Source organism: Dermacentor andersoni, chromosome 1, assembly GCF_023375885.2.
Source record: "Dermacentor andersoni chromosome 1, qqDerAnde1_hic_scaffold, whole genome shotgun sequence".
Lineage (NCBI taxonomy): Eukaryota > Metazoa > Arthropoda > Arachnida > Ixodida > Ixodidae > Dermacentor > Dermacentor andersoni.
In genome coordinates this window covers 325,968,500-325,982,008 of record NC_092814.1, presented here as the reverse complement: position 1 = coordinate 325,982,008, position 13,509 = coordinate 325,968,500, and the positions used below count along the sequence as shown (strand labels likewise).

The following is a 13,509-nucleotide window of genomic DNA, read 5'->3' as shown; positions in this document are numbered from 1 at the left end:
TTTATTTAGCAAGCGAATGTTTACAAGTTTGTACGGCCGATAAATCTGTCCTTACTTCGTATAACTATCTATTAATTTGCTATCGCAATCGGTGCTTCTCCTTTCGGGCGAAGCTGCGACCTTTTTTTTTTTTTTTTTTTCTAGCGAACAATACCTTACCCGTCGATGGAATACCGATAACGTGATTTCGCTATTTAAATAGAAAAACTCCCATAACCCATTGAATTACAGATCCATTTCACTAACCTCGGTACCTTGTAAAATTTTTGAACATATCATTTTCACTAACCTTAGAAATTTACTGGAATAGTGTTGTTTTAGTTGCTGTCAACACGGGTTCAGAAAGCTTTTTTCTAGTGAAACAAAGCTACTAACATTTACGATTGACTTGCATGCCTTTTCTGACTCGGGCTTTGCGACGGACTGAATATTTTTAGACTTTGCCAAAGCCTTTGATAAAGTTAATCATCTATTACTTATAAGCAAAGCCTCCTAAGCGTTAACCCTTGAATATTAAAATGGATTTGTAACTTTTTTCGAAGCGTACTCAATACGCAACTATCAATGACAATGACTCGATCAACCGAAGTACCATACATGCAGTAGAATTAGGTGCATTTCAATGCTCTGTATTAGCGCCTTTAATTTTTCTCCTTTATATTAACGACATTCTTAATCAAATCACTAGTACTATATATTTACAATTGCGTAATCTAGCGAGAGATAACGATTCTGAAATGGGTATAGACTACAATCAGATCTAGACAATGTCACTTCCTAGTGCATCTCAAAATGTAAATTAATGGGAATCGCATGCAGTCTGTTTTGTCCTTATTACTGTCCTAACGACGTCGCACTTGAATCAGTATCCTGGCTGTCATAAGTACCCCGGACTGCACATAGAAACGGTCGATATACTGAACAAATTACTTCCAAGGCTAACCGCGTGCTGGACCAGGGGCACATTTTATCGCTTGCACTTCCTTCTCTGAAAAACAAAAAGGGAAAACCTAGCTTTATCACAATATATTCGACCTAATTTTAGATTATGCGTCTCCAATGCAGGAACCTTATCAATTAAGATTAACACCCCGGAAGCTGTGCAGAATCAATCCGTCCGTTTTATTCTTAATTACCAGTACACAGCAAGCGTACTAACACGAAACTTTTCCTCAACATATATTCCCTTCCCAAGCAAATAAAAATCGCTCGCTTTTGTTTGTGCCATTAATATACCCGCCGAGGTGGCTTAGCAGCTCGCCGCTGCTAAGCACGATCGAGGTCGCGGGATGAAATCCCGGCCGCGGCGGCCGCATTTCGATGGGGGCAAAATACAAAAATACCCGTGTCCCATGCATTGAGGGCACGTTAAAGATCCCCTGGTGGTCAAAATTAATCCGGATTCCCCTACTCAAGCGTGCCTCATAATCAGATCGTGGTTTTGGGACGTAAAGCCCCAGAATTCAATTGAATTGTTCTATATTTATACCATTTAAATCCCACACTCAAGTCACGCTATATCGAAGCAGTCTCTTCTGCATGCTCAGACCACCATTCATAAGGTGAACATCCACTGCATAATAAGTCTATATATGGTCATTACTTTCTTCTGAAAACAGGCCAGGAAACCACGATCTGATTACGAGGCACGCCGTAGTAAGGGGCTCTAGGTTAATTTTGACCGCCTGGGGTTCTTTAACGTGCCCCCCAATGCACGGTACACCGGCGTTCTTGCATTTCACCCCATAGAAATGCGGCCGCCGCGGCGAGGAATCGATCCCACGACCTCATGCTTGCAGGCGCAACGCCAGCCGCCAAGCCACCACGGCGGGTCATGCCAGGAATGGAATCGCCTGTCGGATCCGCTAGTCTGTATTAGTGAGAGTTTCCTACAATATTAGTAACATCGATCACTTCCGTAATGCACGTACTAACAATATCTGGTATACCTTGTGAATGTATTGCGAAGCAGTTTTCTTCTATCCAGTTCTGCTTACCATGCGATTTCGATTGTGCTATATTCCTGCACTACAAAAAGTCTGCTTTGTGTATGCTTGACTACCATTATTAGCTTGTATCACTCTAACTTGCATTATAGTCTTCCTCTGTACCATGCATTGTTATTTGGTTATCCGTGTTCCTTTTTTTTTAAGTTACCTGTGTTCATTTTTGCTAGCATTGTGCTTATTGTCGCACTATATACTTGCATCATATTCTTACACTGTACCAGTCATTATCTGATTATCAGTGTTTCCTTTCTTTGTGTGGTTACCTGTTAGCCCCTCCCCTATGTAATGCTTCACTGTAAGCCTCTGAGGGTACTATATATATATAAGCCTTGCCCAAGCCAGATCGGCAGGCGTCCCTTTCTGGGTAGTTTCCCAGCGCGAGCATATAGGCAAGCTGGCTATGCCAGGCGGCCTTCCTATTTTCACCTCTTTGTTGTCCATTCTCCCTGCTCCTGGTTTAACTAACTGTACCGTCTGCCACTGACCAACACGTCTGTGGTCCCTGAACCCTGGTCCAATGCAATACATATCGCCAGCTCTTGCCTTGAGGGCCGCAGACTATTCGTGCAAGTTTTGCATACTACTGCCAACCACAGATTGTTTGCTTGGTCCAGCTGTGGCCCCTGGTCGAGTACTGTCACCTAGGCTACCACTGAATATCTGGCTGCCACTCATTTGGATTTAAGCAGGCAGCCTGGGCTCTGTAGTGTATGTTTATTGTTATACCAGCTGTATAAACACGCAAAGCCCTAAATCCAGAAGCCAGTGCGTGTATGTAACCCGCAAAGCCCTTCATAGCGCTCTGTGCATGCACACATTGGACCATTATATTAAGCTGCACACAAGTGCTTTGTATATGGCATACCAAGCCTGTCTTCCTTTGTACAAGGTACGCAGATGACTAGGATTAACTATTTGGAACAGTGCAATGATCGTTTGAGATGTTTAAAGGAGCACCGACACACATTTTTGAAGTTATAAACTCTACCCTACACCTCTCGCAAAAAGAAAGATATCACTTAGCAAGTATGAAGCTGGGGAAACACCAATGCTGGGCCTGGAGTCTATGTTAAGGTGACACTATAACACAGTGTCAAATTTTTCAACATGTAGCAATAAGGCTAGGTGCGATGATGTTGCTCATAAAAAATGTAAGCAAATGTGCTCTGAACATTTCTTCTGGCTGTGCTTGGCATTGAACAGTCGCAGCGATTGTGCGAGCCAGTGTATCGAGACATGATGATGAATCATTCTCCAAAATTTTTTGGTAGAAGCAAGCAGCATTCATGCAAATTATACAGGGTGCTCAGACACTCAACAGTATCTTTTTGAGGACTTAGAAGGCAGCTTTAGAGGGCACATGTAATATTTCTGTATATTTTTAGCAATAAATAAATTCTGAAATTCTGAACTTTAACGCAAAAGATGACAAGTCGTACATGCCATGTAGGCACTCTTTAAAGGTTTTGAACAGTGACCACAAGTTTCCCATTCCATTTTGATAAAAATATTCCGTGGCTCCACCTGAGCTGTTTTGCCACATTGCAGCTAGCTATGTGGTAGCGTGAGCCTCTGAAAGTGCTACCCGAGCCTGTGAAAGTGCGACTATCGGCCAAAGAGGTGGGACATTGCAGGGAGATGCCGACTTGCTCACTATTGTGCATACCCCAAGCACAACCATGCAAGGAGTGCACACAGCGTGTCTGCATGTTTACATTTCGATTTTTAAGTAAATAAAAGCTCGGGAGTTTGAAATACAGTATGTTAAACTTGTTCTGAAAAGTAGGAGAAAATGAAATCACTGGACAGTGAAGAGACAGCACTGAAAGCATTTCCATATTTATTATGGATTTGTCTTAACTATGTACAGCTCTGATATGACCACTATACAACAGATCTCTTTTGTCTCTGCCTTCTTTACATGACCATAGAAGTTCTTGTCTTGGCAGTACAAAAATATCTTGGGGAAGAAAGAGAACAATGTTGTTACAAAAGTGACGAGGCAGCAGTGTGCACAAGGTTTCAGGAAACCACGGGTGAATGCGCAAATTTTGTGAAAATTTTGGCAAGGAAAGATGTTGCCTAGAAAACTACACTTCTGCACATTAAGTAGAAAAATGAATCCTGTGTGACTGCTGCAGCTCAACAGACAAACATTCTCCCCATGACAGCAATAATGGTTTAAATGCGGGTTTATAGCAGCAGAAATGAGTCAGGTGTTTTTGTGATGGATGCAAACTGATACCTGAGGAGTTGATACAGATAAAGCATAATAATACTGATGCTACAGCAACACATTCTTGACAAGGTAGGGAACAGAAGTGACTGCTCTTCACAGGACACCAGCGACTGACGACACATTTTAGAAGCGCGATGTTGCATGCCTGCAAATAAGCCAAGCCTAAAAGCCTCTTTGTTCGTTAACTTTTACAACTTTCTACCTTTCAAAGCATGGACTTAATAAACCTTCAGCGTATGTATTGGCTGAACTTTTATCTTTACTATATTTATATTGCCGCCAATGCTGTTTTATAAACCATACAAACAAAGTGAGATGACTATACTTGAGAGCTCCACAGTAAAAGGCCTGTTACAGATGTGATAGCTTGAAAACAAGCATGCAGTAGCGCTTGCTGCAGGCATCTTAAGGAAATGCACAAGGCAAAAGACACATACAATGTTTTTGCTGGATAAAGTGGTGGCAACATTAATAGTTCAGAACTGCCATCCACGCATTGCCAGCACATTGTCAAGCTCTCATAGATGCTGGTTGTGTACCTTTTTACGTATGAAACGAGGTCATGATAATCAAAAGCCAGAAGAGATGAAAAGAGAGGGAACAAGTTACAGATGTTCAAAGCCCAGTGCAGCCGAGCTAGATAAACAAAAATAACAGGAAACGGGCACAAGACATAGCAAGGAAGTAACATTAAAATGGGACCAGTGCTATGCTGATACATGAATGGCAAAAGAAACAAGTTGCCCTATATACAAAACTTTTACATTACACTGCTTGCCATGTCAAGATAATAAAATCTCGAGGCAAAAGCAAAAAGGTACAACACAAGGTGTCTTCTGTTGTCACACCCAAAGACGAAACGAATGAGTTTGAGCCCTTCTTTTTGAAAGGCTGTCACGAGACAATATGGTACAAGCAATGTGCAGGGAGGGTGGCCTCAGACGTGGTGCATTAAATGTTACACTAATATATAAAAATCATTTGTACACATCACTAGATCTTTGGTTTTCTTTCTTCTTCCTCCAAGTTTAGCTTTTCTTGTGCATGCTCACAGAAAGCAAGAATACACTGCTTTGCCCTGCTCAAAGTGCAAGCTCGAAACAAGGTGCTGTAAAGTGCTGAACAGAGAAACACAAGCACAGTCTAATGGCGATATGTCCACACTTTTTTTTTTTCAAATAAAGGATGCGAGAAGCAAGAGGTTTGAAAATAAAATTAAAAAAGCGCAGTCACTTTTGCACAAACTGTCTTGCACACCAATGCACACACGCACGACTGCCGTGCCACTTGGAGGCAGTGCAGACGGCACAGCTTTCTGACGTCCGTCGTCGACTAGTGGCCCCCTCAGGTTGTGTTTCCATCAACGGCAGCCAGTTTTGCCCACAGAACTTCTGCAATGGGTGCAGCTTGGTTCCTTGTCCATCATAAGAGATCACACGGCAGAGACCTGTGTTTCATCTTCATCTGTGGGATGCAGAGAAGACAAGAGAGACATTGTGGTATGAATCCTTAATTAAGCAGAACTTTCTTCCAAATGGAGAAAGCATACAGCACTAAATTATGGGGTATTACGTGCCAAAACCACTTTCTGATTGTTAGGCACGCCGTAGTGGAGGACTCTGGAAATTTTAACCACCTGAGGTTCTTTAACGTGCACCTAAATCTAAGTACACGGGTGCTTTCACATTTCGCCCCCATCAAAATGCGGCCGCCGTGGCCGGGATTCGATCCCGCGACCAAAGCATACAGCACTAAACAATTATGACAGAAGCAATGTGTGAAAGGTGTACAGGTAAATGTGGTCAGCTGATATACTAATTTCATCTTTGATGCCTATGTTAACGGCCTTTTACACACAGCCCCCAACATTATTTGTGGGCTAGATACATGAACTAATGTAAACTAGTGAGTCGCATAACGAGTCTTCAAAGCTTTGATGAGATTGGGCTACAGGTATCAATACTACTGTAATCATTAAGCGAGGGAGAGCATCACTGATGCTGCTTAAGTGGCTCTCCGCTTGCCACTGATGGTCAATAATCCTCGTTACACTGTACACAAGACTACAGCAGAGAGTTTGTCCAATTACAGAAACAAACTATTTAACGAGAAAAAAAAGAAAGGAAGAGAGACATCAGCTTACAAGCATGATCGCAACTGAAAAGAAATAAGGGCCCCACTGGCCTGGAGCGTCCTTGGAATAGCTAAAGCTGAATAAACAATGTGGGGACTATAGGTGTAACAGAGTTGCTCTTGCTGGCAAATGATGACCAATTAGTACTTGAATATGAACATCATCAATGCCGAAATACATTTCAAGTCTGTCCATTAATATTAGTCATATCATAAGAAGCCAAAAAACACTGACACCAAGGTGTCAGTGTTTGTTGGCTTCTTATGATATGACTAATAAAAATCGGGCCCCTCGGTTAACCCCCTTTCTTCTCCATTAATATTGTGGCACAACGAGGAAGAATGATTTGTATAGTAATTGCCAATATGATTAAAAAAATTTTCTGTAATCACAGGATTGATTTTGCTAGAAACTATGTGCCTTGCAACAGTGACGATAAACAGAGGCTTGAAATGTGTCGTGAAATGCATTGCTGCTCCAGTTTGCCTAGTAAAATTTTTCCTAACTGCATTTTACCTCCATGTGGAATTAACGTGAATTCTGCAATTACAACATGCCACTAAAGTCATGAACCAACCCTGTAATGGCTAAACACAATTCCACCTCACGAAAATTATAACTTATTTACATTTATTTCTGGCTTTCAAGAGTATTCATACAAAAAATAAAAACAAGAGGACAATGAAATGTTGTACTAGGTAAAAACAAATTTGTACAATAATTATTTAGTAGTTGGTCTGCTGAACTGTCAAAACTGAACTTGTTATAGCGTATCAAAAACACTACTACATACTATATGTTAGGTCTTCCATGCTTAAAGGGGTGCTGAACCACCCCTCGGACTTGGTAAAAGAACACTGTCCGCAGATAGCATGCGCTGCTGTGAACAAACACCTCAGTCAAATTTTGCAGTCGTGCGCGACGCGCCGGTCTTGCAAGAGGAGCGCAAAGTAACCTTTCTCTCAAACGCTCTCTTTTCAACAGAAGCCTGCTGCTCCCTCTTTTCTGGACGCTTTATCTCGTAATATAGCAGATTCCCATATGCAGCTGCTATTGGCCAACAGCTGACATCAATCACGAGGGGGGGGGGGTCTGGATCAGTGTGCTTCTTCCTACTGTTACTGTGTATGTTTATTGACACAGTTTAATAAACAGGTTGAAGTAAGCAAAAATCTGCTCTCAAATTTTGATATCAATTACTTCCGGAAGAAGCTGACTATCATCTGCTCACACTCGGCCGCCACGGCCCGAGTTGGAATTAAGCTTTGGCCACCCTGCTTATCAGTGTCATAGCCATTGGGTCTCGCTAATTTAGACTAGTTTTGAACACTCAACTAGCCTCGAACCACACGAAACTTAAGGTCAGACCACACACACTTGCCAGCGTGTGCTCACTCCTGGCTGCTCCTGGTTTGACGCCTTGGCAGACTTCGCTTTGCAGGGAGTTATTGATAGAGCTTCAACATGTGTGAGTTGGATGTGGCTACTATCCGTCGGTCAAGCTGGTGCAGGACAAAGCCGGTCCACACCACGTAGCACAGCCAGACAGGAGCATACGAGTGCAAGCGTGCATTCTAGCTCTGTTGTGTGCAAAGCAAACGCTTCACTTGCATGTGGCTGCAGTCTGCTACGTAGCGTAGATACTGCAACCGTTGTGGGGTGCCGCGACGAGTTCACTGGCAGATGGCTGAGCGCACTGCGGCTCACTGAGGACAACTGCATGTGGCACGTTGTAGGTGCCAAAATCAAAAATGGTGGTGTCTACTTGAAGATCCAAAATCAAATTTGAACTGTGCGCCGCCACGTTGACGGTCAGTGATGCGGCATTGTGGGCAGACCTTGCTCTGCCATAGCCTTTGCAGTCCAAATCATTGAAGAAGTAGTGAAAGCACCGTGAATGGTATGTTTGATTGCCATTAACTCTGCTTCTACTCAACGCATTGAAGAACCTTTTGGCGAGCAAAGTATCTCTGAAGTGGTCTAACTTAACTTCAAATGTATTTATCTATTTTGATAAGAAGTGGTTCGGGCCCCTTTAAATAAGAATTTTTAGTTATCAGAACAGTGTAGCACGATATGTTCGGCAATATGAGGTTAAAAGTTCCTTATTAAAAATTCACTTAATTAATAATCATACAGGCAATTGTGCAAATTATGATGCCTACAACTGCTGTGAAGCTTGGTCAGTATAATTTTGCAGTAAATTCGCTATCTTACGTAGGTGAAGTCAGCATACAAAGTGCTATGGCAAATGTTTCAATGCTTCATAAATTCATGTTCTTGAATGTGTCAGCCACTCAAAATGCCATCAAGTCTTTCACTCAACAAAGACCAGCAGATCCTTATTTCACTCAAAAAAATTAAAATGAATTATGGGATTTTACGTGCCAAAACCACTTTCTGATTACGAGGCACGCCGTAGTGGAGGACTCCGGAAATTTTGACCACCTGGGGTTCTTTAACGTGCACCTAAATCTAAGTACACGGGTTTTTTCGCATTTCGCCCCCATCGAAATGCGGCCACCGTGGCCGGGATTCTATTTCACTCAAGACTATACTAACTACAGCTGCATACTTACTGAGGGCATAACTTGCAAGATGTCCGCTTGACAAGTGACAATGAAACACAAAGGACAACAAAGAATCCAAAACAACACGCAAAGCCCAGCAACACATACATAAGGTGCAGAATGCTACAGCAGCAAGGCAGTCAAATGTGGCAAGAAAACATGCAATGTGGTAAGCGTGCAGCAATGCAAAATGCCGGGAAGGTTGATTATGGAACATGCATTACACAAGGATGAAGTTAACCATATGTAGAGACCAACACCGTAAAATTGATCCAACTTGCTTCCACCATTCAAATACAAAGTACAAGAGCATGCTCCTGGTATATGGTGCAAGACTCTCCTCGACAATAACACACATAGATACACTCATGCAATAATTCGTATTTAAGAAGGCCAGAATCAGACTTTTCTGACCGCGTGGCCATATTAAACACAAAAGGGTGGTGTGGAAAGCACAGAAAATCAAGTCAGCAGACCGACCATGAAGAAGTGTGCCCGTTTGCCACACTATGAATGCCCACCATCACATTAGTAATAATATTTTCTTTTTGTGTAAAACAGACGTGACTGGATATGTTGCCCTTTTGACATTCATAAATTTTTGCGTGCATTTGGGTGTGCCTTGATGTTTGTGATGGCTACTTTGAAAGTGCATCTCAGTAAAACACAAACCTTTCTGCAATTCATTAGTGTGGTAATGATTGTTTGCGAATGTGTAGAAAACAACTCTGAAAATAATTCTGCACTTCTTCTGCACTAGAAGAAGCACTTCAAATAATATGCCAATCTGAGTGAAAATGAATCAACCTTTCACATCAGTTTCTGACAGCACTGTTGTAATTGTCAACTCGAAGACTATTAAATTTAAGTTCCTACTAGAGTTTCTGAATAACACATTTGCTAATGGGCCCTTCAAGCAAGAAAAGTTTGTGAGGAAATCTGATATACTAAATACGCAACTTATGTCAGCACTAGAGTCTAAATACTGCCATCCATAACGCCCATAATAAGTCCATCTACTAAAACTTGACTTTCAGATTAAAAAAGTGGATTGAAAGTAAATAATACCACGTGTGCAACTGAAATACTAAAAGGTTGGAAAGAAAGAAGCTTCTGCCAACTATTTCTTAATAAGCAGGCCTGCAACCTTCCTGCACAGTCCCCATCACATTCAATTAACCCAAACATTCTGCACACCTTAAGTATAGAACAATATGCTCACACACTGATGGCACTGCACATTCCAAAGTCACACCTGTGCTACAGAGATGCCACAGAGGCAACCTCACAATCAATTTTGAACACCTGTTACTATATGCGCACTGAAGTCAAAGTAGCATCTATGCTTTCCGCCACTGTCACTATGCAACCCCTGCAGATGGAAAATGAACTTGTGACCTTGTGTTCAGCTATAGCTGCTCAGCCACTACAGCAAGCTATGTTCATAGAAGTCAACCGAACCTTCCTTGTGCATACATAGTCCATGCTGCCACAAGTGTACACTTGACCTTGAAAGTACAAGAAATGCAAGTGTTTAGCGACAAGGCCTTTACATGCTGTGGACCAGAATACAAAAGACCCACACATACTGAATAGACGACCAGGCATTTTGCGACATTGCGTCCTACAGTGATGCCTCCTTTTTAGGTAGGCCACCTACCCTCCTCATCAGCCTCATGGTCAGTAGCTGGATCAGTAGTCACTTCACAGGCATAACCGGTTGCTGCTGCCACTGCTGCAGCAGTGGCCGCCATGACCTCTTGACTACGGGCCCGATGTAGCCGCTGGGCTTGTCGGCTTCGGGCTGCCATCTGGGCAGCGACGTTGTAGTCGGGGGGTCGCCGCGGTGGCCCCGCACCCTTGGGTGCGGGGGGCGGATCTCGTGGGGGAGGGGGAGGCATCAGCAGGCATGATGGGGACAAGGGACCTGGATATGCCAAGGACACGAGCGTGCGCCAGGGGAGGGAAGCAGATTCAGAGGAAGGGAGAGGGCAAGAACAAGCCAACACAAACAGGTAAGAGAATGCGATGAGCATCAGCACTTAAGTCTATAGCACTAGCATTCACATTAAGCAGCTGCAAATGCACTGCAAACAAAAGGTAGGAACAATGAGCACTTTTATGGCATAAATTGAAGCAGTCCTCTCAAGGACAAGCGCAAGCAGTACTTAGTTGCACACTAAAGTGGCAGATGGCAAAAGCGAAGCATGGAAGAAGTGACTGCAGCCAAACAAAGTTACTGATGGCACAACGTCAAAAGCATCTTGCAGCAGGTACAGCTGGGCCTAAGAAGAACTGAGATGCTTCCCTTGCTGGCAAGCATAGCCAGCTTGCATAGGCAGTCAAATAGCCTGAAAATTGGTCTATGCCTTACTATCAAAACTTGAGTATATCTGTTTTAAGATGTCCTTTCGCAACTTCTGCCATTTTACATGACTAAAATGCCTTCAAGTTTGTTTATTGTGTGAGCAGTTAGTAATTTCTGCATAAGTCAAAGTTTCAGTATGAAAACTGCTTGTACATTAAACTGCTACCAGGGGGCCTGCTCCAAATTTAATTTTAGAAAGGACCATTGCTGGTATTCATGTCCATCAAATTAAGTACTATAGTCAATAGAAGAAAGAAATATAAATCAAGTTTAATCGTTTCAACAGTACAAACTCAATTATGTCTTGTCTCTGCATTCTTTACCTAGGGAGTCATGCAACTACCTGCATTGGAATGAAAATTTGGTATGCAGGTGAGGTGTATTTGAATTTGAGCTAAATATAAGATGGCGGTGAGGACACATTTATAAACATATTTAGTAGAGGTTGAAATGCAGAGGGGTAAATATCCAGACCTTATATGATATAAATAGCACAGAAAAGTTTCTCCTGATCAAACAAGATATGATTTAACTTGACATTGACTACAATGGAGGTGAAAGCACTGGGACCTCATGGAGCTATCAAATCACAGGCACTGATGTAGAATACCAGACATAATAAATGAAAACGAAATGAAATCAACAGCAATTAACAGCAACAAAAATTTAAATGCAATCACGATTAGTGCTAATATGGTTAGAAAAGATAAAGTAGTGGGATTGATGAAAGAAGCATTAAATTAAGTAGAAGAGCTACCTTACAGAAAGCAACAACAAAAAAGAAAGAAAAGGAAGAATGCAAGGCGAGGCAAAATTGTAAATAAAATTTGCAAAGACATGCAAGGGGAGAAATGCTATGAGAAAGCCCAAAGTACCAGAGTGTGGTATCGAATTTGTGCACAATTTCACGGCTATCATACAATGTATAAATGTACATTACTGATGTATGGAAACATCACAAACAAAAGGGAAATCAAATGCTTCTAGTCAACTCTTGGCCCAATATTTAGTCACAAAAACAGCAACACAGCATTCCAGGAATGCATTAAACACAGAAACATGGCAGCAATACTATCTTCTATCTGGAACTAAAGTGACAGTAGAATGGTGATAAACACACATACAGGCAGCACAAAAAAAATATTGTGAATAGGGCACAGTGCTGCAGACTCAGTGTATTACAGTCTACACTTGTTACAACAGACCCGCATACAACAGACTTTTGGATATAACGAACCATATTTCAACTTTAGTTTGCTCTACCTATTTTATTAATGCAACCAAGTTTGCTTTTAACGGACCGTGCTACAACAGACTATCAGCTACAGCGGATGAAATTAGCAGCAATTTTTGTCAAAATAGGGCGTTTAAAATGGACTTTTGCCGTGTCGACACGGGCTGACAACCGACTTGCCAAGGTAAGCCGACGAACGCGATCCAATATCGCACGCACGAGAGCGCCGGGCGGAAGCACTCATCTTCAAAGCGATCTGCAATGTGTAAAAAGAAGTGTGCCCAGTGCCGGTAGCTTCGTATGCGCCATGTTTTCGACGTTCGCATTAAAGGGACAGACAGCGAGTGCTGCCGCGCTTCCTCACTCAAACATTATGACGACTTTCCGCGGTCATCGAGCGAGATGTGTTCCATGTTTACCTGTGCGCGCATGATACCGTGCTTGTTAATTTAGTTAGTGTGCAAATGTTCACAAATTTACACGGCCGATAAACCTACTAACCTTACTTCGCATAGCAGTCTACTAATTTACTATCACAATCGATGCCTCGCCTTTTTGGGTGAAACTGAGACTTTTTTGGCTTGTTTTTTTCCTTTGGACACTCGTCACTCTTTGCAATAACATTGTTACACATCGCGATCAAACTTTCGGAAGTGAGCTGTTTCGGGTATTACGGACTTTGGATAAAACATACATTTTTGTCAGATTATCAGGGTCCGTTATAACGAGAGTCGACTTGATGACATAAAATTAACGAGATGCAGTGTTCTTATATGATCTTATTCCAAAGCACCAAACAAAACATCAACCCAATTGTGTGTAAATACTCAATTTACCACTACACCTTGGACCTGTGAATTTTTTTTTTTTTTTGCTGCCTGTAAAGTGCTTTATGAATTAACCCATGAGATAAGAGTGGCAATATCAGCAGGGTGTCCCCTACACGTAACGTGGC

The 13,509-nt window shown here is 42.2% G+C and overlaps 1 protein-coding gene across 7 annotated transcripts in view; it reads right to left on the bottom strand.

The window, feature by feature from the left end:
- Positions 1-3,832: 3,832 nt before the first annotated feature.
- LOC126516413 (rap guanine nucleotide exchange factor 2-like) overlaps positions 3,833-13,509 on the bottom strand; it is a 635,146-nt gene continuing 625,469 nt past the window's right edge. For 6 of the 7 annotated variants that reach the window (XM_050166526.3, XM_050166529.3, XM_050166527.3 and 3 more), the window contains 2 exons: positions 10,613-10,879; positions 3,833-5,712 (listed from right to left, as the gene is read on the bottom strand). In XM_050166526.3, the coding sequence (XP_050022483.2) occupies positions 5,681-5,712; positions 10,613-10,879 (299 nt within the window). In that variant the 3' untranslated portion in view covers positions 3,833-5,680. The remainder of the gene's footprint in view (positions 5,713-10,612; positions 10,880-13,509) is intronic. The other variant, XM_055063993.2, reaches the window with a different exon arrangement.